Source organism: Atractosteus spatula, chromosome 17 (genome assembly GCF_055471065.1).
Source record: "Atractosteus spatula isolate fAtrSpa1 chromosome 17, fAtrSpa1.hap1, whole genome shotgun sequence".
Lineage (NCBI taxonomy): Eukaryota > Metazoa > Chordata > Actinopteri > Semionotiformes > Lepisosteidae > Atractosteus > Atractosteus spatula.
The window spans coordinates 9263858-9290761 of NC_142722.1; the positions used below are offsets into that span (position 1 = coordinate 9263858).

Sequence of the window (26904 nt, forward strand, 5' to 3'; positions counted from 1 at the left end):
AGAATTAACAGGTGCCTAAAATATCACATTGAATTGTTAAAATTAATTCAACAGTAACCTAATACATTTCACAATGTTGCATTTATTTAATGCTTTGAAATATTTGTTTTAGATTTCAACACTCAAAAGATTGTCACATCCTATACACTACGCAACTTACCTAATTGGGAGTGCGGTGTCAGGAGGCGCTTACGTATTTGGAATTGGAGAATACGATTTTTTTACGTTCGTGACCCAGAACTCTTTGACAGGCGGAGGTGTTTCCTAATATTGTCCTGCCTGACGAAGTCAAGAGCCGTAACTTACGTAGAGTCTTATCTCCGCCATTGCCGGAACGCTAGAAATATTCCGTAGTCTCCGCGCTTGAATGCGAACGGCCTCGGCTACTGTGCGCGTTCACGTTGGTGTAGAGTTTCCGTCCTTAGAATACCAGCAGCTTCCCGTCTCTGTTGTGTTAAATAAAAGGGAGGCGGAAAAAGGACGAATTATTTTGTGCCCGTCAGGATTTTCTTCTTAGTATACGTAATAGTGAGTTCGCAGCGGAAACCGTGGATCAGATGAATATAGGAGAATAACTTAAACGTTTAACTGACCTTTAAAAGGGGCCTTTTATTTGGAAAATAAGGATGTCAAAGCGGCTTCGGAACAGCGACGTCTGTGCCGATTGTAGCGTTCCGGGTAAGTGACAAAAACACCGACAGAGTTGACTTAACAGTCATCATTGTTTCACTAAGAGAGGCAATTTCTGCAGTCATCATGCTAATTTTCTCTTACCCCCTTAGCAAGATATTGCACCCTTTAGTGGTTCGTGTAAAAGTGGCGTTAACCTCCAGGTAGCATCTGTTGAATGGCGAGGTGCAGCCCTGGCTCTGTAATTTTTTTTTAAAGAGGTTTTTGCAAAACCTGTTGTAATTATGCATAAATATAAATTGGATCTGGAAATCGGAGACTGTTGGGTGACTTAAAAAGGGCCGATCTTTCTGGACGCAGGGATGTAAATGTGTTTTTCCGGTTTGAGTTTGTATGACTGCTGCTCGTAGGCGATTTGATTTTTGCAGCTGTTAAAATTGCACAGAAAACGTCGTTATGAAGTCAGAAGGGCTCAGTGCTGTGGGGCGTTTTTGTTCTGATGAATTAATCTCTGGGCTGGAAGCTGATCTATAGATATGTCAAAGTAGCTATCAAATCAGACTCATATTTGACGAGTGTTGTTGAGCTAATCGTATGGGTCGGTGAAGTGGCAGGAAAGCACAAACTCCATTTACTTGCATTCAAATAAACAACGTTTCCAAGTATCACTACAAACCGTTAAATACAAATGCTTTGGGGAGGGTTTCGTTTTCAGAAGCTTGACTAAAGACTAGGTCTTTGGTTACAAATTATGTCTGTGTGTTTATGTGGTGAGAGACAATGACTGACATTTACACCGCTGTGAAAATGTTTTGTGCTGTGTTGTTTTGTGTAAAATCTGTGAAGTTGATTCATTGCGCATTGTTACAGTAAGTCATAAAGTGCCTGGAATATGACGTGATTACATTCATGGCCACAAACTTAAATTCATAGCACAACTGAATTTATTGTGTATCACTACAGATGGTTTTTTCCCTGAATCTCTGCTTTTGGCTGGATGGCAGCTGTGATTGGAAAGTAAAGTAGGCATACAGTACAGTAGGCAGATTGATGGTGACAACAGGTTGGAATCTGCCCTGTAATTAGTCAGATAGATGCTGAGCTGAAAGGCCGCTGTCCTCTAAGTAACCTCCTACTTGATTTAAGAGAGACTGACAGTACTTTTAAAAGCAGCACAATGATAAGAATGCTGAAGCAATAATCAGGTTTCATATGTAACATTTGCAGGACTTTGGGAAGATACTGATATTTCTGAAAACAGCTCTAAACCCTTCTCCTTTAACATCAGTCCGATTGAATTCCACCTTATAGGTGTTTTGTTGAAATACCCAGGAAGACAGAATGACAGAAATGTCTTGATAAAAGTAGGCTTTCATTTTCCGTGACCACAGCATTGAAATAGACAACAGACATTAAGTTTAGGAATAACCCTGATTCTCACTGGAAATTAAACTAGGATTTCTTAGGTGTAGCCAAAACCAGATTTTTGCTATCTTTTTGACAGTGTTCATGGCCTAACTTATTATATTCACCCATTGAACCAAAATGTTCTGATCTTGCATGTTTTTGTTTTCAGCCTAACAGAATCGGCCTGTTTGCACACAGTCGTAGAGAGACCGACATTAAAAAAAAAAAAAACTATAAATGGATGCCTTTTGTTTTCTTAGCATGCTGGAAATTTTGCAGAACGTTAAAACCATTCGAAACCAAACTCCCTAAACTGCAGATACTGTAGCAATGCAGAAGTTGTTAGTGAGTGTAGTGTAGGCAGATTTCCCTAAGGCACAGGCTACTTCCCTTTTCTGAATGTTATGGTATAATGTATTAGAAAAACACATTGGAATAAACGCTTGTTGGTAGTATGATTCATAACACACTGCTTCCTTCCAGCTGGTTTTAACATGTAGAAGGTCCTGTTGTCTAGTAAATAGTACAGGAAGAACAGGATGCCAAGTAAATGAGCAAGGATTGTGCAGAAGTTGGCTTTTTAATGAATTGGCTTTTATTTTAAAAAAGTAGCTGCTGCCTAGCTTTCTTGCAAAATCAACAGAAAAATCAGGTGTGATATACAGTAACTGTAAACACAAAGTGGAATTATTAATCTCTTACATCACAGAGGATCTTTCCAGCTATGTGTTGTGGAAATTATTCTCTGTTTTTAGAGTTTTCATAATTTTGAAAACTCACACAGCATGAAATTGTGCATATTTTTCTTTACCTGGAATTAATCCTATTTAAGCACATCTGACATCCTACAGTACTTTATCTCAATAAGAATCCCTGTTGAATTGGTTGTCATGATATAAGATAAGAGATGAGATCACTTTATTGGCCATATACAATTTCTTGCATTAGGAATTTGTCTTTTCACATACCCCAGCTTGCTCTCCATGAGACACACAGACAGGGAGAGAAGCTTGGGGTCAGGGCTCAGGGTCAGCCATTTATACGGCGGTCTTGGAGCAGTTGGGGTTAAGGGCCTTGCTCAGGGGCCCAACGGAGTAGGATTCCTCTGCTGGCTGCGGGATTTGAACCGGTAACCTTCCAGCCACGGGCGCAGATCCTTAGCCACAGTGCCACCCCTCTGCCCCCATACTGTACGTTCTCTTGTGCAAAGTATCTGATTCCAGGTAGAAGGTAAAATGCTAAATCAAAAGAAGTATGAGGACAGAATCTTTTAAAAAAATGACCAGGTCAGATTCACAAATCGACTAATTAGGCCTGCTAGCATCTAAATGAGCTCAATTGGCTAAATGGCCTCCTCTCCTGTGTAACCTTTCTTATGTTCTTAAATGTGTGAAAGAGTTTCATGAACCGTATGATAGAGAGCATGGCTGTAGTAAAATTGGAAATGTGTGTTCACATTTTATAGTTTATGGAAACGAATGAAATATTTGCTTGCTTTATTTCAGTGGGCCGACATGTTGTGAATTCGTTGTCACAATGACTAAACGTCTTTAAAGGTGTTCCTTTTCTTCATTTTAATTGAAATTCAGCAGAAGACTGCCCCCAAAGACTTTTAAGTCATTCTTTTGAGGTCTGGTCTTACTGAGAAGCCACTATGAAACAGGAGGAGTTTATTTAACTGTACACACACTCCAGCAGAGCAGGGTATCAGTCAGAGGCAGGAAGGAAGAGAAACGGATCTTTGGGCCAGATGCCACCAGCCCTGCATTTCAGCTGCAGCTGTTAGAAATCAGAATATAAGGAAACATGTTATCCACGGACAATCAATGATTTAGCACTATCAGGATATAATCTCCTTGCATTTCAAATAAATCTGCAATTATTTCTGTGTTTGTTGCAACGAGAGATTGTACTAGTGCCTTTTTAGTCTCTGCTGCTGGAGAACACTTCACACCGTGTTGCATGCAGAATTGCAAACTTGCATCTCTTTTCAACTTTGTAAGAATGAGGAACTGAATGTCACCCTGCACAGAAATAGAAATCAGGGGCTATAGTCACATAACAGTAAGAGGAGATTTTTCAGAGTCCTCCGTACAATCACACGTGTTTTAGTATTATCAGACACATTTGTTGGTCATTATTACATATAATTATTCATTAAGAAGTGTCAGCTTGCTTAGCTTTCATGAAAAGGCTGGACTGCATATACAGTACCTCCTGTTGCTTTATGACAGATGTCAAATACTAGATTAAACCATCCTGCTATTTCTTCACAGGTCTTGCTTATCATTCGGGCAGTCTTTTTCCAGACTCTGGAGTTTACATATTTTATCATCTTTTCTCTATTCGAGCACTGTGAAATTGCATAAAAAGCAGGGGTATTTGTTACAACACAGAACATTATTTTACTCACGTTTCCTATTTCTTTCTTGCTCAGTTGTCTGATATTGATCAGCAGATTCTCTTCGTTTTGTGCACATCATGCAAGTGTGGATTACACAACAAGACCTTCACAGGAATCATTCTGAAAAATGAAGATTTAGTTTTGTATATGGATTTGATATTTTGACAGCAAGATGGTTTGATCTTTTTCTTGTGTGGATTCTGTAATTTCAGTTCCACTTGCTGAAGCTGGTGTGCATTTTAACCTAGAGGCTCTCTTTTCATGTTGTAACCTGCTTTATTTTTCAGAATGAGACCCTTGACCGTATTAATTTTAAGTAATATATTCTCCCTAAGGGAAGTGTCCATCAGCATCTGAGAAACTGAATGAAATTTTTTTGCGCATTATACAATTTTGTGTGTGTACAAGGTGCGCCAGTCAGGATTAATTGTTCGTCTTTTCATTTTCCTTCAATCTACGGATTTCTGCTGTAGGGTGTAGAAATATACAATATACCCAATTGTTGTTCTTGTTTCATGTGACCACATTAGTAAAAGAAAAGCATCGAACTTTGGGGAAAGAATCTGAAGCATGTACGGTATTATCCAAACATATATCTTTAGTGCCAGGAATAACTGAATTTGACATATTTGTACTCCTTCTTTTTCCAGTAGATTTGTGTTTTCTAAAGGCCTTGGTACCTTACACATGTCCAGCCCTTAGAAAACTGCATTTCTTGCTTCAAACAACCAAATTTACCAACACCTCTGGATCAAAGTGTTTGACTAAATATGACCTATTTGGTACAAAAAGACACCTGTTTATTTTACTGTTCACGACTTCAGGCCTTTAACTTTCTCAGCCAGGTCCTAAAGACTCACATCGATGAGTAATTTTGTTGCTCAATGTTTTAACTGCGGAGGCTTCCGAATGTTGCTGAACTGTTGTATTTCCCAGTGCTGGAGGAGTGTGCAGAACCCTGTTTCAGTGGGGAGCGGTGAAAAGGGAAGCCATTGCCTTGCTTTGTAATGTGACGCGAATGATGCGATTCTAATCTGTCATAACTGTGGCCGTATAAGGATCTGTGTTCTTCTGCTTCCCCACTGCACTGTTACCCAATATCATTTTGAAAGAAAAGACAACTGCTGGTGGGTTTTGTACCATGTTTTAGGTATTTGGGGGTATTTATGTCTTCCCATTTTACAGTTAGTAGTTTTTCTTTAAATAATGTGATCTGTATAACTTGCAACATTCTAACGCCGAGCAGTAGTGGAGAAAGTAACTTTTCATTTGTGTATCAGACTGCTTCTCAAAGCTTGACAAGTGCAGATGGGTTCTGCAGAGGACTGCTGACTGCTGACACTGATGGTCTTTAGTGTTCACAAATGACCTGTTCTTGCTAACTTCTGAGGAATTGGAAAGAAAGTGTTTTTTTTCTGTAGGTCATGGATATACTGTAACTCAGGCACATTGAGATCAGACGTTGGATCCCCAGTGTTTGTTAGCCTGTCTGTCATTTATATGCCTTTTATCGCATCCATTGCACTTGTGAGTAAGCACAGCAGAAGGTTTTCAAGTATAGTAAACTACGGTAATGTGCCAGAAAACCATATAAGTAGCTGCTTTGTTTTTTGTGTTTTCAAAGTTAAATCAATGCAGTTCTGAATATGTAATATAAATTAATATACAGTACAGATGGAGAATATTAATTTGAACATTTGACATTTTGGTTATCGATTAACATTTACAGTCTTTTATAAAAATTGTGAGCCTTAGAACTGTTTTTTTTTTAATTATTCGGCGTTACAACACTGAAATATTCTGTTTATGTTTTAAAAGTATGATAAGAGAGTTTTCCCCAAACGTGGCAGATATTCTTATTTATATTCGTAATATCAGTTAAGGTGAAATTCAGCAACATGTTGGACTTTACAGATTGGTTTAAAGCTTAGTTTCAAAATGGCTTGCCATTCTTTCTGTACCGTAATAATGTTGAGGTCTGAATCCTGCTCTCTTCTGCCGTATATCTGCCTACAGTGTTTTTATCTGTAGAGGGACATCTGTCGCAGTACATCTGCCAGGTAGAGGCAGACGAACGTGGCTGCACCTCAAGAGGGTGACTTGGCTTTGCTTGCAAATGCACTTGTACAGTAGTTTAGCACATAGGAAGAGGAAGAGGAAACAGCAGAATGGCTTTTGTGAAAATGTCAAAGAGGGCGTGGGTGGAGAGACGAGCCTTCAGAATCTGTGCATTGCTTTTAAAGTTTTCTAGACTCGTGACGCTTCACTCGCCGTTAAGACTGGAAACTTTTTCGTTTATTTTTTGGACGGGGCAGAAGCTGACATTCCCCGGCTCTCGCTGCTGGTCCTGTCGTGTTGGTAGCTCCTGGTGTGCTGGTGAATTGCATGGACGCCCGCTTCATGTCCTCGCAGGCGTCTGCTCCTGAGGGAGTGATTGTTACAACAGACCGTGCTGAATAGGTCAGGTGGAGACGCACAGAGCCGGAGCTCTTAAAAAGACGGACGCAGTCCGGGGCCCGGGATGGCAGTCAGTTCATTTTTCCTCACAGCGGTGGAGGATGGGCCTTTAACGCATGTCTTCCTTCCTGTTTTTTCAGACCCTCGCTGGGCTTCTGTCAACCGAGGAGTGTTGATCTGCGACGAGTGCTGCAGTGTACATAGAAGTTTAGGCCGTCACAGCTCACAAGTGCGACATCTGACACACACCCCATGGCCGCCCACCCAGCTCCAGGTCCGGTCTGCCTCTTCCATGAGCAGAATAACTCAATTTCTTTATTAAGTTCAAATCAGCCACTTACCGACTCCTTTATAGACCTGAGACATTCACGGCTTTTATTTTAAAAAATTCTGTCACTGTCCTGATATAGCTTTACAGCTCAAATCTAATATCCTGTACTTAAAAAAAACAGCTACCCTCAAATAATACATTTAAGAATGCAGAATGATCAGGTTTCATGATCCTTTTCCTCCCCTGCGAGATGAGATGGCTTGAATTTAATTTGTCCTGGGGTGGGTCATCAGAATATCCACCCCATTAGCATCGTATAATGCCTTTCAAGAAAGCCTCAAGGGTTAGCGCACAGAGTCACCAGATCTGTTTGGAATGTAGATGCTTCTGCAGTTATCGGTATCCCTGCTGCCATGTGCTGAAATAGCTCCACTTGATATCGCTGATTTACAGACATGCTGTGTGATACCGACATTTCCAGGAGCTTTATGTTCTCAGCTCTCACTTCCTATGATGGTTTTTAGATAAAGTGACAGATAAGTAGAACGTGCTAGCGAGGAAATTTGATTGCGATCTTCAAATAAATCCAATTTAATCATTGGATGCATGCATAAAAAAAATTAAATGCTCATACTGTACTGACTTCAAATAGTGACCATACTGTATATTAAGGAGATATTTTAAGTACTGTATATCTTGGAGTTATACCTTTATAATCCATTTCTAATATTTTCAGGATATTGATAAACGGTTATAAAAGTAGTGTCGGTTTATATCTGTTATTTATTTTCAGATGGTTCAGACACTGTACAACAATGGTGCAAACTCAATATGGGAGCACTCTCTGCTGGATCCTGCGTCTATAATGAGTGGCAAACGGAAGGCCAACCCTCAGGATAAACTGTTGTGAGTGCTTATGTCTTTGAACGTGTTGTCCACGTGTATTACCTTGCCAGTGTATGTGTTTGTTAGTATCACTGTTTTTAAAGGTTCTGAATTTAAAACAAAAGTATGATCTCCGTACACAAAACTGGTGATGGTGAGAAGGGAGAAGAGCAGGAGGAAGACGTGGATGCGTATTGTCGTGTTCGAGATTTACCGCGTCCTCACCCCTGTGCGTTCTTTCCTGCTTTTCCCAGCCCAAATAAAACCGAGTTTATAAAAGCCAAATATCAGATGCTGGCATTTGTCCACCGGTTGCCGTGCCGAGAGGACGACAGCGTCACCGCAAAGGATCTGAGCAAGGTAAGAGACCCAGTAAGGGGCCGGGGAATGGACGTGTTGTAGCTGTCCGCTGTGCTTGCAGTGCCCAGATCCTGAGGCCAGCAGTCACTGTACTGTCTGCACTCCAGTAGAGTGTCCTGCAGTCCTTTATGCTGAAACAACATGCAGCTTACCCATCAATCAGTACCCTTGTTTCAGTCATTTCAGTATTGCATAAAAGCATTATAATGTAAAAAAAATGAAAAAACAACTCCGTGAAAGCTAGCTCTCCTAACATGTTATGAGTTTTTTTAATTTAAATGCCTTTGGCAAAGCTGATAAGATCCTATGAACCATACAACACAAATTGGGATAGTGTCTGTTTGTAAAAAATGGGTCAAGTTTCGTAATTGACCTGCTTTTGTTCTCCATTTTAGCAACTACACTCAAGTGTGCGGACTGGGAATCTGGAAACCTGTCTAAGGTTGCTGTCACTTGGAGCCCAGGCCAATTTTTTCCACCCCGTAAGTGAAACCTGTTACAGAAACAAAATCTGTTAGATCTGTTAGAACAAGGTTAAGATAAAATGAAATCTGGGTTGTTTTAAGGACATACTGACCCATAGATATTTTAATTTATAGTTTCATTTATTTCCAACTCCTTTAATGTGTAAAAATACTGCTGTGTTCTTTGTATTAAAACTCAGCAGGAAGTGGACGATGGAAAAAAATACTGAACACTAAAAGAAATGTTTCATTCTGCATGTATGTTTCTAGACGAATAATTTTGGATAGTTAAATGTGAATTAGAATTTTGGATATGAATTGAAAAGACATCAGGTATATTTAATGGATTGAACATGACTGATTGGGGTACACTTGAGTTCTTTTACTGTTACACAGACAAGAAGTCATCTCATTGTTGAGTGGGTTGATTGAGCACAGGTGATGAGGTGTTTTAACCTGTTGAATGTCAAGGATGCTGAAGAAAGACACATGAAGAAAACATTGTGTCGTGCTTATCAAGAGAACAACTTGGTGCTGTACGTATATTAGTCTTTGGGCTAAACCAACCCCAAGTGGACTTGGCCAGCAGTAGACCATCCTGGTGGACGTCAGCGAGCGTGACACCAACTTTTAGTGCATGGTGGCATCTTAACTGCAAGGCGCTATATTGGTCAAGATCTGAACTCTCACTCGATTTCTTTCTTGTAGGCTCATTTTGACATGTCAGCTGTCTAGGTAAACAATGCACAGCTTCATGTTGCTTGTGTAACAATGCTTTTCTTTTAAGATGAGAATCTGACAGTTGTGTTTATAAATGTCCCTTTTCTGCAGCTATAAACCCCGTGATCATTTTAATGAGATAAGTTGGGAGGATGCGTGGCATCTAGGGCTCAGAGAGCATACCATACAGACAGTACGAGACATGCTTGCTCGTACTGTACAATAGGAATGGGACAGAATCCCACAAGACACCATCTGCAATCTGAAAAACATGTATCACAGATGTACAGCTTGAACTGCTTCTAACTGTGGCCACATATGCCACTAGCTTATACTTTTCACAGCAGACCTTATGTTGATCAACCCAATTGATGATAAATATTAATCAGCATAATTAATTTACCAATTTTCTGTCTGTTCATTAAAGTGTTGGAGTACCCTTCCAAAAAAAGATTATTTTCCTGATAATAACTTGTCCCAGTTGTAAGCGAGAAATTTTTTTTGATGCTCACTATATATCTGCGGTGTGTTAATACTGTATCTTTTGAAGTTCAGTGATAAACCAGTCTGTTAAGTGGAAGGTGGATGAGTTGCATGAATAGTTTGATTTCACACACATATCTGGTCCTTGCTCAGGAAAAGGGGAACACCCCTCTCCATGTTGCGGCAAAGGCTGGGCAGGTTTCTCAAGTGGAGCTACTCACTGTGTATGGGGCAGATCCTGGGGCACCTGATGCTAATGGGAAAACCCCTATTGATTGTGCAAGGTAAATGAGTCTCTGTTTATTGCTTTTTTTATAGTAATTGAATTGGAGGTTGTAGGTTGTAGGTTGTGACTTACACGCATTGAAGTTGTGAGTAATGAAAGTCATGTTGATTTCTCTTAAGAACTAAACTGCTTCTTTTTTTAAGGCAAGCTGGGCACCATGACCTGGCAGATCGGTTGGTGGAAATTCAGTATGAACTCACTGACAGGCTAGCATTTTATCTCTGCGGCAGAAAGCCAGGTAAATGGGGAAGCATGACACAAAACCTACACTGACACCTTCATTTCACTTCTCTTTCTCATCTGGCTGCCTACTTTGATTCTAAATGCTTTGTCTTTCAGATCACAAAAATGGACAGCACTTCATAATTCCTCAAATGGCAGACAGGTAATACAAAAACGATGCAATAAACGTAGCATACGTTCTTGTGACAGTGCATAAAAACTACATCAGGTGGATAATTCATTGGCTGTGGTGTTAGATCCAAGTTGTCTGAGTTGTTCTAGAATTGTTGTTTAACAAAGTGTATAACAAGTTGGATTCGTTGGCTGTCTGATACATGACTCAGAATCTGAGCGGCACCTCAGACATGGCTACCTGCCTGTACTTGCCCCAGGGTCAGAGATTGTCCCATCTTCCACTTGAGAGAAACGATGCAGAACAATCTCTCAGTGAGAGGGGGTTTTGTTCACCTTTGATGTACCGCAGCAGAGAATTAGTTCTGCTTTCTTGATTATGCACTTCGCTTTGCATCTTCTGATGTTTCGGTGGTGGGGCAGAAAACTGTACTTTGCTTAAAAGCTCTGCTTCTTCACGAACCTTAACCAGGAAAGAACCGATAACTTTTATGTCATTATTGTACTGCTGGGTCTTGAGATTCTCATTTCAATTCATGGGATTAGAGTCTAAAACAGCTAAATTTGAGATGCATTAAGTGCAGAGCATTACATGCTCTGAAGAGAGAAAAATACATGAAAGTAATGAATATTGTAAATTCAGTTTTTTTTCAAACTCTAGATTAAATCAAAGAGACCATGATTTTAAGTTTAGACCGTAAAGTTAATCTAAACCTTAAATTTGGCCTAATTTAAATGTTGCAGCCTTTGTGGGTTTTAACTTTTAAAAATGTCTTATTATTCTTTCCTTTTTGCTGCTCTTTGTTTATGGATAAGGCATGTGTAAGTACTTTAGTTACTCTCAAGGCAGACTTGAGATTTTTGGATTAGGTTTCTCTTTAATTGAGAACTCAAATTAAAAATGGTATTTCTTGTTTCAATAGCAGTCTGGATTTATCAGAGTTAGCGAAAGCAGCAAAGAAAAAGCTCCAGTCTGTAAGTTTCTTTATTTCTTTGACTTGCACACGTCATAGATGTGGAATAATATTGTAGTGAGCGCTGCCCTTCCATGGCTTGGCACAGTACACTGTTAAGTATAAACTTATTTTAGTTTCTTAGCTCAAAGCAAATGTCTCATGGAAGCCTTTGAAATACAAAATAAATATCTCAATCATGAAACATCTGTGCATGTTTCACGGAGGCAGGGTTTGTTTTGTCTTCATGCCCGTTTGTCCAGTAATATTGATATGGACACAGATTTACAAAAATTAACCTAAAAATAAAAATCAACTCAAGATTTTAAAATTTTGGAGGTGAATGATGAGAAATTATACCGAGCCTGACTGATACGAGAACAGTGAGTTTGAGTGGCGAGCTATTGATTCGTTTCTTTCATTAAACTTTTCAGCTCAGTAATCATTTGTTTGAAGAATTAGCAATGGATGTGTACGACGAGGTTGATAGAAGAGAAACCGATGCAGGTGAGTCATAATGAATGTAGCTGTAAATAAAGACCGTTTAAATCTTAAATTACCAAATAATAATTATAATAATAATAAAAATAATTGCTTACACTTATATAGCGCTTTTCTGGACACTCCACTCAAAGCGCTTTACAGGTAATGGGGACTCCCCTCCACCACCACCACCAATGTGCAGCATCCACCTGGATGGAATAAGGCAATGTTTGAAGAATTAATCTAGTTCCAAATAAGTCTAACTTTTACCCATCTATAATGTATGTTTTTATAAGACGTACTGTCCAGTTTCCAAAGTAAGGCGTGCTATAAAGTTAATTGATTTTGAGTTTTGCTCTGTGATGCTTGCGTGGGTAGGCAACATTTGTTCACCCAGAAGTGTTTTTCTAATATTTACAGTGTGGCTAGCAACTCAAAACCATAGTACCCTGGTAACCGAGACTACAGTTGTGCCTTTCCTACCTGTGAACCCAGAGTATTCATCAACAAGAAACCAGGCAAGTCTTTGAAGCCACATACATTTTATGAATAGGTGGAGTGTCCTAACAGAATAAGAGAATCAAACCTGTCCATGCAGATGGAAATTGTATTGCTTTTCAGTAGCGGAGTTGGAAAATGGGCAAATATCTATCTTTTTATCTGAAAAGGAGAAAATCTGGTGCTTAAAATGTATAATGTTAGGGATAATGTGTTAAGTTTAAACTTGACTGGCATTCTGATTTAAATTTAACAATGAAGCCACTAGGTGGCAGAGTGTTAATCATTGTCTTAGCCAAATATTTCAACAATGATTGGTCACTATTATATTTGAAAAACATATTTTCTTATACAGATCTGTATCCAAATATGTTATTTAAATTATTTTGAGAAAGCTATTAAATGTGTGTATTCTAATCTCTGAGGAAAGCAGCACATGCCTCAGTGTTTATTGAGGTGTATTTTTTTCAAAAAAATTGGTTTTGAGTTTTTTATTCCACGGTTTGGAAATGTGTTTTATTCTGTAAAGTTGATTGTGTTAATTTTGCAGAAATTCTGTAGTTTCAATTTCGTTCTTTTCCCAGGGAAGACAGAAGCTTGCAAGATTTAATGCTCATGAATTTGCAACGCTCGTGATTGACATTTTAAGCGATGCGAAGCGTCGACAGCAAGGAAGTTCTGTTGCAAGTCCGAAAGGTACAAATGAGTACTTAGTCAGATGCAGTTTAAAGGAAATCATTTGTGAGCAATCTGTTTTTCCTAATTCTTGTATTAAGTGATTATCTGAATTATTGGACCTGCCAGAGATTTTGAACTGCAAAACCCATTGTGAATTTCTCGTAGCGCTAAATGGTTTTCTGTGTTTGGTTTACCTCTGTTGTAGAAAATGTGGAGCTGATCCTTAAAAATATAAACAGTCGGCATGGAAGTGAAAGCCAAGACAATGACCAGCCGGATTATGACAGCGTTGCTTCTGACGAAGATACAGACCAGGAGCCGCCTTCTGGTAAAGGAGACCGGACAAAGGTAACACATGTGTGACACCACGTGTGGAGACAATATCTGTAAACGTGCATGTTTGGCATTTCTTTTTGAATCGTACGCATGAAACTGTGCACTTGTAAATGTCCTTTTGCTGTTTTCACATGTCCCTTCACTGAGGCTCAAGTGCAGAGAAGCAGAGAAGTCACTGAACATCATGCAGATCTTTATAGGATCTGTTTTTGTACCAGTTAAATAGAAAGACATGACAAGATGAAAGCTTAAAGTGTAGGTGTCAGAAGACAGTGCGTTGAACTGATCTCGCAGGCCTTACTCTTTGGGACTTATTGGTGTTCTTAAACGGTGCATTTTAGAAGCTCTAAATATACTTGCTTGTAAAGGCCATCAATGCTGGAAGTAAATGCAGTCACTACTGAATGGCTGCAGTGATTTTTTTTTCCCTCAGCAGTGACAGGCTCAATGTGCTCTTTTTGCAGAGCGTGGATTCAGACTTGTCAGATGGACCGATCACGGTGCAGGAATTCATGGAAGTTAAAAGCGCGCTAACAGCGTCAGAAGCCAAGATTCAGCAGCTCATGAAAGTGAACAGCAACCTGAGTGATGAGCTAAGACTGATGCAGAAAAAGGTACATACAGATCAATGCCCCCAGAGCACAAACACAGACACTTAGCTTTGGAGCCACAGGGGATTCATGTGAGCACAGCGAAAAGACTTCATCGCAAGGCTCACCTCAGAATTAACACCTTGTTCATCTCTGTCACAGAAAAGGTCTATAGAGTGGAGTACTTGCATTAATGTTTTATTGAAGCAGTTACGCAGCATCTGTAATTTTCTACTGTAAAATAATTTGATAGAGTTTCCCATGATGTGACTTAATATCATAGAATGGTCTCCTTTAAAAAAAAAAAGCTTTAAATCAAAGCATAAGTTGCTCGCACAAAGCACAGAACGACAGCTGGGTAGGAATTAATAGTCATTATGAAGTGTCAGTGCTTCTTTTACACTTTATATCTATTATATTTTCACTATCGATATGTTACATTTTCATAAGCATTTTAAATGAATGTTCACACTACATCATTATTTGTAATTGTTTTGGCTAAAAAGGGTAAAATCAGGACTCTCCTAATTTCATAATTACATTTTGCTCTTTCTTTTTATGGTTATCCAAATTCTAGTAAACTTTTTATCCTGCCAGATTATTTCCTGGAATAAATCTAAGCAGATGGCATTTTCCTGTGTGTAGTAAAATGCTGTAGTGTGAGCAGTCTTTAAAAATAGCTAGCTGTGTACGAAAATAAATGTTTCACACATGGCCTAAATTTAGAAACCTTTTACCATTAGGTATATGTTAAATTTACAAATTGACCGTAGTTAAATATCTTGGCTGGAATTTGAAAGATTTCATAGAAATCAGACTAAAACCTGTTTGGGGGAAAAAAAGTGAAACCATAATGTAGTATGCTGAATTTTTATTACTTTAAGGTAATAAAATGTTATATTAAGTTATAAAAATTCTAAGATGCATAAATGTTCATTTTGAGTTAAGTTCCTGAATGACTTATGTGTACCTCACCTTGGCTTTCTCCAGTACCCTGCAATAAAGAAAGCCATTGTTTTCTATAGAGCATTGTGTCTTGATAAAGACAGAGTAAAATCAAGCTGGAGAGCTGTTAAAAGAGTAATGAGGTTCAGATGCTTGTGTTGTTAACTGAATGGCCTAGATGTAGCCAGAAGTGTGTAATTTGATCAGGCATTCCACTGGCCTCCTGAAAGACCAAAGAGCTGGAGTTACAGCTCTGAGGTGGCTCATGTAAGGATTTAGATTTAAAAATGTTACATAAAAAGATGATTGGACTTAAGTCTGTGGGATTTCTGTACGTTTGGTTGGAGTTTTTATTGTTTCAATCACGAATACCCAAGATAACATTGTAATTCAAGAAATATCAAACTCTAATAGGAAGAGGTTATTAATTGAATTAACTGCACTAGGGATCTAACCATTTTTATGGTTATCTAATTCATATTTCTATCACAAAAATAAGTTTAGCCTTGGCACAGTCTGGTGTCCTGACTTTATTTCTGCACTGTTCATGAATGTTTTTGTCGGTCATCCAGTATAATTTAAAAACAGATTCTGGAGACTGAGACACTGTTGTTCATATATCCACCACATATCTGGGAAAATAAATACTTCTACACTTTAAAAAAGGCCAAAATTCAAGAGGACATCCATCCAAATAATTCAAGCACAAGATGTACAAACATCAGATTGAAATAACAAGTTGCCTACGATTACAAATATCTTCAGCAGTATTTTTGCTCAGTTAGGTGAATCTAACCGTGTAAACTGAAGCTGTGTGGGCTGGCATTGTGTGAACTTACGGCTGTTTGAAATCGGATCTGAATTGGCCAGATTACAATTATTTTGCGATGAAAATTTCCATGTACCTGTATTTTTCAGTTTAAACTACCTTTATTGCAACAATTCCGAACCATCTAATCATGATTTGCAGAAAGGATGTAACCTTTCCCTCCGTTTTCCACTTCTCTGGATATTCACTGCTGCAAGCCTTTGTTTCCCTGTGACTTTCAAGTGTTCATTTCCTGAGCTTCTGTCCTGTGCTGCCTTTGCAAGGATTACTTCCTTTGGGCTGCTCAGTCAATTTTCAGTGGGGGGAAAAGGTCTCCTATATGGGTGCTGCGTGCTGTATTCTTTGCTTGCTTTACATTTTGCTGTGCTTTGGTTTGCTCAGCATGGTTAGGGTTAACGTGGTAGAGCAGGTGTTTCTTAAATGAGTAGAGCTCAATAGCTGGTTATAAGAGCCAGTGTCAAGCTGCAGAGACGGTATTCCAGACAGGTTTGACACCAGCAGTAAAGCAGCTGCCCCTGACTTGGCTTTGAATTCAGTCCTTCATTTGCAAATCCTCAGGCAGAGAAAGTATGAGCAATAGGATTAAAATGAGGTGGGGGGGGGGGGGGGGGAGCATGCATGTCAGAAAAATGGTGTACTCTATGCTAAGCAAGAAAGAGAGAAAAGCTTGCTGCAAAAGCTCCTTTTAGCATATTGCTAAACGTCTCTTCCAGCTGCAAACGCTGCAAAGCGAGAACACCACTCTCAGGCGGCAGGTTACAACCAATAACTATCAGGTCCCGACTGGGTCCGAGTACCCAGAGCCCGCCAGCCCTTCAGCCTCAGCCCTGACGCGGCGGGCGTCCGCGCGCGGCAGCCGGCCCATGTCTATGTATGAGACTGGCTCGGGTCTGAAGCCCTATCTCCCCAAGGGAGAGGCCACCTTCACAGAAGAGGGTATAACCGCCCTGCATCCCTTCACGCCACATGTAAGTAGACCCGCAATGAGCTCCTGCTGTTCTCTTCTTTTCAGCTGGTTTTTTTTTTGCCCTCTTGCCACCTGTCTCAGTTGTTCTCTCACTCTCATGAAATTGTGCCCCTTTTCCTTTTTCAGTCATTTCCTGCTGCTACTCCACACCTGGCCAATATCAGGCACCGCAATGCCATGCTATTAAGGTCACACAGCTGGGCCCACGTCGCAGCCTGACGAAAATGCCTGTTAGAGGAACGAGAGTTTTACATCTCGGTGAAATTCCTCAGCCTGTGTTTTTTTTTTTTCTGGTTTGATTTTTCATGAATTTCATGTGAAAAGGACCCAAATGATTTCTACTTTGAATGAAATCGGCTTATGCGAGTAGCTGTGTTGAATTCTGATTTCTGGATTTTGTTGTTTTTTTAAAATGCTCCTTGAAGACCTGTTTCAAAGGACATTTAAAACTTCATGGAATGATACAGCTTTAAAACCATTTGCTGCGAGAATTTTAGGCTCCGTATTTGGGCAAACATTGAAATAAATTAGTAATGCTTAACTTTAGTCGTAAGCTCAGGGAATTTTAGATCCGCTGTACCATTTGTAATTGAACAAGTGTTTTTCTTGTAAATAACCATCGCACATTAGGAAACCAGTCTATACATGAAAAAGCTCTATGGTTGTGGTGTAACTGAGAATGATCATTTTTCAAGAGACATAAAAACATTGTGAAGGTATGTATTAACATCATCTGGAGATAGTATTAAACATGTCTTTCAAGTATTTCTTTGCTTTTGTGCTTTTTTGTTTTACCTTGTTCACATTATCAGCAAACCTAGACCATTCCTGGGTGTGTTCTGATTTTGTTTCTGTTTTGTACTGAGGTGGAGGGTGTCTTTTTCAGTTCCTAAGATTTCATTCAGCACAACACTCTGGTTGAAAATCATGAATTTATTTCACGAATATAAGGTGGCATTTGGAATGTAGAGTAAAGAATTACATTTATGAAGCAAACTAACTTAATTAAATTAAAATTACTTGAATTGCTTGTCAATTCACCAATTAATGAAAAGCTGATTTTAATATGCTTAGACCAGTGTTTAATAGCTTGGCAAATTTAAACTGGGAAATAATATTTAAGAAATTTAATCTCAAACGTGCTGTTTGTGCTGGATTGTAAAATTTCGTTTTTACTTTTTCTTTTGTCGTTTTTTCTCTCTTTTTTTTTTTTGCCCGAGTATTGTTTTTATTTGTTTACCCTTTCAGATTGGGAGGAGCGCTTTTGTGACCTCCTCTTCATCTCTCCCCTCCTTCCCTTCCATGCTCTCCTGGTCGCGGGACGAGAGTGCGCGAAGGGTTAAGTACCTTCTCACTTGGTCTGCTCCCCGGAGGAGGCGGCGATCCCTGCGAGAGCCCCACACTTCCTCCTGCGCCCCCCTCCCTCTGACCTCCACTTCCTTTTCCCCTGTCCTGCAGCATGACCCAACTCTTCATGACCTCACCTGCCTTCGCCGCCTGATACGTATCTCCACCCTCCTCTCACCATTCTCCGTGCTCCCCTTCTGTGTGGTTTCTTCCATTTTCTTTTTTTGTTTTTGGCCTCATCTGTTTAACCTCACGTCCTCGGAATGCTGCGATGATGGTCACAGGTTTCTTAATTCTCCTCGGTGTGCTCTCAAAATCTCCAAAATCTTTGTTTTTCCGTTGTTATCCAATGAGTATTTGGTGAATGGAAAAACCAGATTCACAAAACAAAAACGCCTTCTGTTAAAAAAAACAATCTCAAATTAGTTGTTCAGTTGAATGTTTCCCACAAGCTCCAGGAACCTTTCTTTTACAGGTGATAATTAAATAGCAAGTCCGACTCTCCAGATTTCAGAGTGCTCGCGATGAAAAGCGATTGACGCTGAAAACAATGCAGCAGTCGTGAGATTTTGATAGGACACTGTCAATAACAGCACACTATGCTACTAAAAGTGCCCGTTCATAAGAAAAAAGAGCTGGCTGCTGGTTTAGAAGCGGTATTTTTGACACATTAAGGTTGTCACAGTCTTCCTGATCTTTTTATATGGTGTTTATGAAAAGCAACACGTTTATTGTAATTTATATTTTGGAAAAAAACATGGATATGTTTTGCCTTCGTACTTAATTAAAATGTTCTCACCTTGGTGCATTAAAATTTTAAATGTGTGTTGTATATTTTTGAAAGCCAGCACCAGCTGTGGGTTTTTTGTCTAACCTGGTGGTTCCATCGAGCATGTTTGCACTACAGTAACTCTGATTGTACTGCGCAGGGGATTTGCAATCGTTGGCAAGTTATCCAGGAGAGAATTTCCGTTCATTTTATTTGGAAGAGGAATTTTCGGTGGTCGTTAGACACAAAAATGAATAATACCTTTCTGATCACCTAGTTCACAAAGCAGCTGTATTTTGTAAGTGTGACCACTCGAGATACTGTGTGTGGCATCATGCCCGTCAGATATGAAGAGGATTGTGTGTGGGCATGTGTAGGATGGAAGGGTACGTATTTGGTTTTCTGACTGCCTGTCGCGCTGCTTTGAATGCTTTTCACAGCCTGTGTGTCTCTGGAGATGGAACCTGCAGTGAAAGACGATGTAAAAGCAGTGTGCCCAGAATAGTCTTTTGCAGTTCAGAGGGAAACATTTTTTAAAAAATACTTATGTAGCTTGTTAGATAAAAAACGTATAGTCTTTTAGTTTAGTTTACTAGGAAAGACCAAGGTAAAATATTCAAAAACGCAATAAAATTAAATATGTACTCCTGCTTCTGGGTAAATCTTAGTAACTAAAAGTTTCTAAAAAATCTTTTTTTTTACATAAATCTCAGTGATTTAGTTTAATTTTAATTTATAGTTATTCCTTAAATGATCATGCTACAAATAAGACCAGAAGTGTGCAGTATTGGCATGAAATATGCCCTAAACAGTGCTGTCATCCACAGATGGTTTAGCAGAGGCCTTCAACAGTTGGTTTGGATATCCTTATTTACCATAATGCCAGAAAAGCTCAGGGCTAATCTTGCTCATGTCTAGTGAAACCTGCAATAAGGAACTCTTGTCATTTTGAATCTGTAAATGCATGCTGTTAGAGAATAGCGAAGCACTTAGCTTCCTGTGGTTCATGTTTGACTTTGGTGTTCCTGCTATTGTGCGTTTACTTCTGCCTTGTGTATTGTCGTTTCATGTTCTAATCAGGAGTTCAAATGTTTGAATCCACTTTGATCAGGAAAAACTCCACAGTGGGAGTTTTCATTCCAATACTTTTAAAACTGTATTTGACACTTATGTAGGCGCGGAGGTTTGCTGATTTGTTATGTGGTTGACCAGTCTTTAGTGTTGGTGTAATGACGACACAAATGAAAGACATTTACTGTATTTAAGAAAAAAATATTTGAACCCCAGAATGACCTCTGTTGACTAACATGGGCAATTAAAATTTTAACAGCTTCATCTTAATTATAATCAAATTAATTTCTTGCTTAGAGGTGTCGTTTTCTTGTTTCATGCAAAGTAGTTTGTCTTTTTTTTTCCCCCCTATCATGGTTATTTTTCAAAGGGGTGTGGATCTTAACTCCAGCTTCTTGGCTGAAAGAAAATGGTTTAACACGGTTAAAATTCCTTGCCCGTTATTCTGGTTGTAAAGTATATATTTCCTTGGAGGCTTATTCTAAAACTCATGGAAAAGTATTTCCAGTTTTTAAACATTTCTCTGAATTTTGAGAATTTTACTCAAACTTTGTGATAACCAGGGATAATCCCAACAAGAGTGGGGAAAGATATAATACTGTGTAGTTTACCATTAACAGTGTGCAGGAAGTTTCTGTTCTGGGGTCACTAGTAAAGCTTTGGGGTAAAGAAAACCATATGTTTTTGAAAAAAGCTTAAAAACTGGTTTGTCGGCAAATGTTTTTTTTTGTAACCAAAGCACTCGGTGCTGAATGTTTCTGAAATTTTCAAACACAACTTTGCATTGAAACAGGAAAACTTGCTCTTGTCTGCAGCGTCTCTAAAAAGATGCCATAGCTGTGAATTGCTTTTTAGACCTACAGGCTAGGCAATCTCTGCTACTGTTCTTCTTATTATTTTAGGCCTCAAAGATGGAAAAGCAGAGCAGTATACCTGACAGTGACTACGACAACACAGTGAACGACTCCGAGCTGGAAGACATGGGGTATGGACTTGTTCGGTTCCGCCTCCTGTCTTTTCCTAGTTTTTATACAGAGGGCAGGCGGTGATCTGTTCAGTCAGCAGGACTTTTTCCTTAATCGTGTGACTCGGTTAGATATTGCAGAGTGTGCTTAAAGATCCCATCCTTGCAGACTGTGTCGGAAAGGCAAGCAGAGGAGCAGTGGTTGGCAAGGCGAGGGATCCATCCCTGAGCTGGACGACTTAGAGGCCGAGCCAGATGCCACCCTGCCCAGTACAGAGGACGTCATTCGCAAAACCGAACAGATCACCAAGAACATCCAGGAACTTCTGCGAGCAGCACAGGAGAACAAGCATGACAGGTGAGACTGGGGATAAGTTCCCCGGAGTGCTGAGTGTGCAAAGAGTGTAATCACATCTTCCTGCAAGATAGGCAATTTCCATTGAGCTGTGCTGCCCTAAACTGCATGGGCTCAGCTTATATGCACTGCATGGTCTTTGTTGGTATGCAAGTGTAGCGAGACTCCAGTGGCAAATGGGATATCACACATGAGGCTGGTGACAAAGACTTTCATGCAGTTAAGTGCTTTGCCTCTTTTCTAAATCATCCCAGATCTGCATTACAGCATTCTAGTAATAATTCCCATTCTTTAATTTTTCTCATCTTCTCCTGTTTTTCCCTCATCTTCTTTTCAACATTCATGTTTTCGTCATTCGTTTTCTTTGGCATGGATGAAAGAAATAGTTTAATTTTGGTTCTTCATCCCTATGATTTCATTCTTTCTATTTTCTGTCTCCCTCTCTCTCTTTTCCTTTTGACTTTCTTTGACGTTTTCTGGTTCCTGTTCTCCATTCTAAGCAGACCTTTTGAGCGTGAGAGCCTGCGAAAGCTTAGGCACAGCCTGGGCTGTTTCAGTACCCTGGTGCCCTGGGCCGAAAAATCTTCTTCCCTGCAGCCTCTCAGCCTCCACCAGCCTGACCCTGCCTCCTGGTACTCTGGCCTCTGCCCCTGCCTCCCAGGCACAGTGTCTCCTCTCTCACTACAATGTGCCGTGGGGCTGGATTAAGGGTTCCATGATTAAATCAGACCTAGCGGTAGAGATGTAACTTTGTAACTTTGACTGTACTTTGATTGCTAAGGCATGGAGCAGTTGTTGAGATACATTACATTTTCATTGACCGGCTGGCATTATTGCAGTTACCTTTGTAGAAAGCCCAGATGGGAGCATTGATATTACCTAATTAACTTTTGACCCCTTTTGTCTAATCTTAATGGAACACGTGCGTAGTATGGCAGCAGTGGTCAGGGTTCTGGACTTGTAACTGGAAGGTTGTGGGTTCAGATCCCAGGTGAGGCACTGCTGTTGCACCCTTGAGCAAGGTACAGTAACTTCATCCAAATTGCTCTAGTAAAATAATCAGCTGTTTAAGCTGCTTGGATAAAAGTATCTGCCAACTATAATGGTACAGTAGTGGAGATCTTTTGATTTGGCTTCCAGCAGTGTTTTTGAGGTTACAAATTGGCTGTTGTAAAAGAAAAATACCAGTTTTGGGAAAACTCCAGAACTAGATTATAGGCTCAAACGTAGTTCATATATTCACTGCAACTCAGTGTAGCCCAACAGCACTATATCCACTGCCTTTTATGTCTTCTCTTTCACTCCTTTATGACCTCTTGACCTTAAAGGTCCCAAAATTAATCAAGAAAAAAATACAATTATAGTGTTTAATCATTTCTTTTCAACTTGCAGATTAAAATGAGTTACACTACTCGAAACCAAAACAGCTCAGCCTTGGGCTAATAGTTTACGTAATTATTTAATTGTTTGTTTTTACAATCGAGACATCTTTTTCTATGACTTTAGAAGACATTCCTAATTAACCAGCAAGCCATTTCAAATTAGTGTTCATGTGATAAAAGACAAGTATGTTGGATATTTTAAGAAAAAGAAAAAAATAAGGTGTTCTCATTTAGACTGTATTTTGGCTGCAGCACTTGGTTAGTTAGGTAACATCTAATTACAATTTTTGTATTCTGTGCTTTAAGAAAATGAGTAAAGGTGATAGAATTATGGTAGCCTTGAACATTTGTTTTTACAATGTAAAATGGGTGTGAAATGCTAATCTTATTTTACTTGATCAATTTGTTAATGCCATAAACATAATGAGATCAATTAACCAGTTCAGATCTGTTTTTTGGTGCTTTGATTAAATACAATCAATATCTGTGTTCAAAAGACATGACAGGTGTTTCAGGTTTTAACCTTAAAAGAGTGCATGTTGTTGTTTTTCTCCAGTGAATGTCATTATTCCTAATGCTTGTTTTGTCCCTTTATAGTTTTATACCATGCTCGGAAAGAATACATGTGGCTGTGACAGAAATGGCTGCCCTCTTTCCCAAGGTAATATTTTACTTACCGTGTGACTCCTGAACTGATTCTTCGTGGGGGGAGGCGGAGATGGAAAGCAGATGTTTATGACACAGGTTTTTGGGAGGTTGTCAAAGGAAAGCGGACAGTCACTGGAAAGAGAACTTGGCTGTTTCTGTGTGCACTTTAAAATAAAGTCTTTCTTAAACCTGCTTTTTTCACATCCAAATATGCAGTTCATCTGGGGCTTTCTAGCAGCGGAAACAACTTGGAGACTGATTAAAAAATGTGGCTATCACATAATACTAGAGTGATTTAAACACCTAATGTCTGAAGAAGCATTGATAAGAAGTACAATGTTAAAAGGGAAGGGAATCTGATCTGCTTTGCAGAAGCCGAGGTCCGAGCTGGTGCGTGGCTCCCTCAGACTGCTGACGTCCAGCGCTTACCGCCTGCAGTGCGAGTGCAAGAAGACGCTCCCGGCTGAGAGCAGCCCTGCCCCCGACATGCAGCTGGTCACCCAGCAGGTCATCCAGTGCGCCTATGACATTGCCAAGGCCGCCAAGCAGCTGGTGACTATTACAACCAAAGAGAACAACAACTGACACGCCGTGCTGGACAAGAAGGGAGGGAACCAACCGTTACCATTCCTTAACTGCTCCTTTAAGAGTTGATTTGCAGTTTTTGTATTTACAGAATGAATTGGAGATACAAGTTTTGTTTTAATTTTTTATAGCAGTATTAATATTTGCATGTCATTTTTTTTATTTAAAACTTTTAAAAACCCACACAATTTAGCCAAATGCCTTATGGCAAAGCCTGTGTTGTACTTCCGTTTAAGTGGTAGTTGCCAACATGTTTTCATCCAAAATGGTTTGCTAAAGCACTCCTTTGAATTTTGTAGCCTCCTTGTGGTACTGTTGGGGCATTCATGCACTTCATGTCTGTAATGTAATATTAAAAAGGTGTCCTTTTGTCATTGGAATAAACAGAGTACAGGTAGTTCTCGATTTACCTGCGCTTGACGTGGTACCCAGTTATGTGCTGGGATAAGTAGCATCAGCCAGGCAGTCTTTTTACTCTTCCAGGTGTCTCCCATCATCTCACACTTAATAAATAAATGTAGAACACGTCTTGATCTTAATCTATACATTCTATTTAAAATGTACTGTATAAGATAAAGCCCTAAAGTAGTGATTATGTGAAAAAAAGAGCCTTAAATTAAATGCGAAGAATTGTTTCTAGAATTTTTTTGTAAATAATGAAAAATCATCCCACTTAACACCCAATATATTTAATGATATATAAGTCTACAGTTAGTAAAATTTAGTAAATCAAAATAAATTAATAAAACATCTAAAAAAACAAATCTGGAAAAAAAAAGATTAAAAATGGCATTTTAAAGGCTTAGAGTATTAAAAACATATTTGTTCAATCCAAATGTATCCAGATGTATAGGCTCAACTCCTATATTTTGCAAACTACCACCACTATCAGTTTTTTCAAGTATGAGATTGATAAACATTTAGGGTTTATTTTAGTACAAATTCTACAGATTTGTAGTATTCTACAAATGTGAATTCTGAAGAATTTGGCCCTTTGGATAGGAGTTAATCCAGATTGCATCACCCTACTATTTACATTCACTCTTATTGGAAATTGGTTTTCGATACAGTATACACAGCATTTTTCAGGAACACTTGTACTGCATAAATAGAGGACTACCTGTACTCTAAATGAAGGGATGAGAATCTAAATGTTTGTGGTATTTGCACAGCATCATAGCAATCCCGCAACATGCTCTAACTTCATATTTTGTCTCTTGCCTGACGGCTTTAATTAACAGTGACTTTGATTAATTTTTTTTTAGAATTCCAATGATAATTCAAGACGGTTTGCTGAGGCAAATGCTCTGCCTACCTGTGAAATAGAGAAAGCTGCCATTGAACATTTTAAGAAGACAGGAATGAAGTTGGGTTTGCTCAATGATAGAATATTTGTTATATTCTTTTCTAGTTAGTGCAGGAAATTTTCAGTACAATTGTTATACTGCCTGTATTTTAAGAACATGTAAAGCCTAGTATGGAGTGTATGACAATGAAAATGTTCAGATTGTCAGCCACCCAAACCTGGGATAATACCTGGACTTTGTCACCTCTGACTCTGCCATTTTCTCATTATATAAATGAGCCATAGTAGTGTTAGACAATCCCAAATCCTAAAGGTTATTTCAAGTAGACGTAGACCGCAATCCTTTACCTCCATTACTAACCCCTTAACAAGCCCTGTGCTTGAATAGAAGCTGCTTACCTTTATACTGACTCAGTAATTTGACCCATAGGCCCTATTGAGAAAACATGCTCGTATCACATTTGTTCTTCTCAGTGTCAAACTTTGTAAAAACTAAAAGCCATAGCTTGGTTGTTTTACAGCATTAATATACCTCATACGCCGAACACCATTCAGAGCTAAACCCTTAGCCAATATATGCATTTCCTTAAACTCAAATTTATAAATAACTGACTGTAGTATTATTTCCTGAATTATAAACGAAGTCTGACATTTTTAAAGAAGTTAATCCCTACCTTTCAGTTAATTTGCTAAGTTAAATGTACTTAATTTTTAATACAAAAAATAGAGATTAAGCAAAATACTAGAGACTAGTAGTTTAAACTGAAGTTTACATTCTAATGTACATCATCTAACATTTCTTACTTTAATCTACACTTAAGTGAATTGCATTTCACCCTGGTATAATGTGCTTAGAAACTTCTCTTCCAGATGATGTAAGCAAAGAAAATGAATCAATCAAAACATTGTCACACCAGAAATGTACATTTTTTTTCCACTGTTTTGTCTTGATGTTGCTTTTTATAGAAAAAAAAATACTTTGTGCCATATATATTTAATTGTTTGTCAGAAGTGCAGCCGGGTCACACAGATCAGTCATGCTGCTAAATTGTCAGTCCATGTTAAAAGTAATGGGATGGGAGGAGGTTGGCAATGCCCTTTCATTATTCTGTTACAGAGGTGTCATCTTTGATACAGGAAGAGAACTCATTTTTCAGTGTTACACTTAAAAGCCAGCAAATGAAAAAAGTCAATTAATTGACAGCCTGCCTGTGTTACAAACTCAGCAGTTCTTCATGGTGATGTTGTTCATGCAGTTGGTGCTGCATATTAAAACTTTTTTTTTATTTTTAAAAAAAATTATTTATAACTGTAACCTTAAAATACACAATTTTTAACTGTTCAATGTATAAATTTATTGTAAAGTTATTTTATCTGCCTATTGTGTTACATATTTTTTTCTTGCCTGCTAATTATGCAATAAATCAGGCTTCGAATTAAAACTGCTGAGTAAGACTTGTGTATGACATTTGTTTTA

General features: G+C 38.9%; 1 protein-coding gene across 8 annotated transcripts; it reads left to right on the forward strand.

The window, feature by feature from the left end:
- Positions 1-417: 417 nt before the first annotated feature.
- git2a (G protein-coupled receptor kinase interacting ArfGAP 2a) lies at positions 418-26871 on the forward strand. Of its 8 annotated transcripts, none has more exons than XR_016094343.1 (21): positions 420-678; positions 7039-7172; positions 7963-8075; positions 8309-8414; positions 8810-8896; positions 10235-10365; positions 10511-10605; positions 10707-10752; positions 11645-11696; positions 12109-12181; positions 12578-12675; positions 13240-13351; positions 13539-13681; positions 14134-14283; positions 16747-17001; positions 18249-18338; positions 21090-21172; positions 21321-21509; positions 22007-22242; positions 23486-23549; positions 23909-23973. XR_016094343.1 is itself a non-coding variant. In XM_088935560.1 (21 exons), the coding sequence occupies exons 1-21, from the start codon at positions 627-629 to the stop codon at positions 24119-24121; spliced, it is 2418 nt and encodes an 805-aa protein (XP_088791686.1). In that variant the 5' UTR covers positions 420-626; the 3' UTR covers positions 24122-26871. The 8 variants fall into 8 exon arrangements, 6 of the variants coding, with proteins under 6 accessions (XP_088791691.1, XP_088791686.1, XP_088791687.1 ...); XM_088935560.1 differs by having other exon boundaries at positions 22007-22138; positions 23909-26871; XM_088935561.1 differs by having other exon boundaries at positions 22010-22138; positions 23909-26871.
- Positions 26872-26904: the final 33 nt, after the last annotated feature.

Bases quoted from the DNA above. Each gene is read 5' to 3' on its own strand.
- git2a (XM_088935560.1), top strand. From the start codon at position 627: ATGTCAAAGCGGCTTCGGAACAGCGACGTCTGTGCCGATTGTAGCGTT. The intron at 12,182-12,577 runs GTGAGTCATAAT...TAATATTTACAG, and splicing joins TAGAAGAGAAACCGATGCAG to TGTGGCTAGCAACTCAAAAC. The intron at 22,139-23,485 runs GTACTCTGGCCT...GTCCCTTTATAG, and splicing joins CAGCCTGACCCTGCCTCCTG to TTTTATACCATGCTCGGAAA.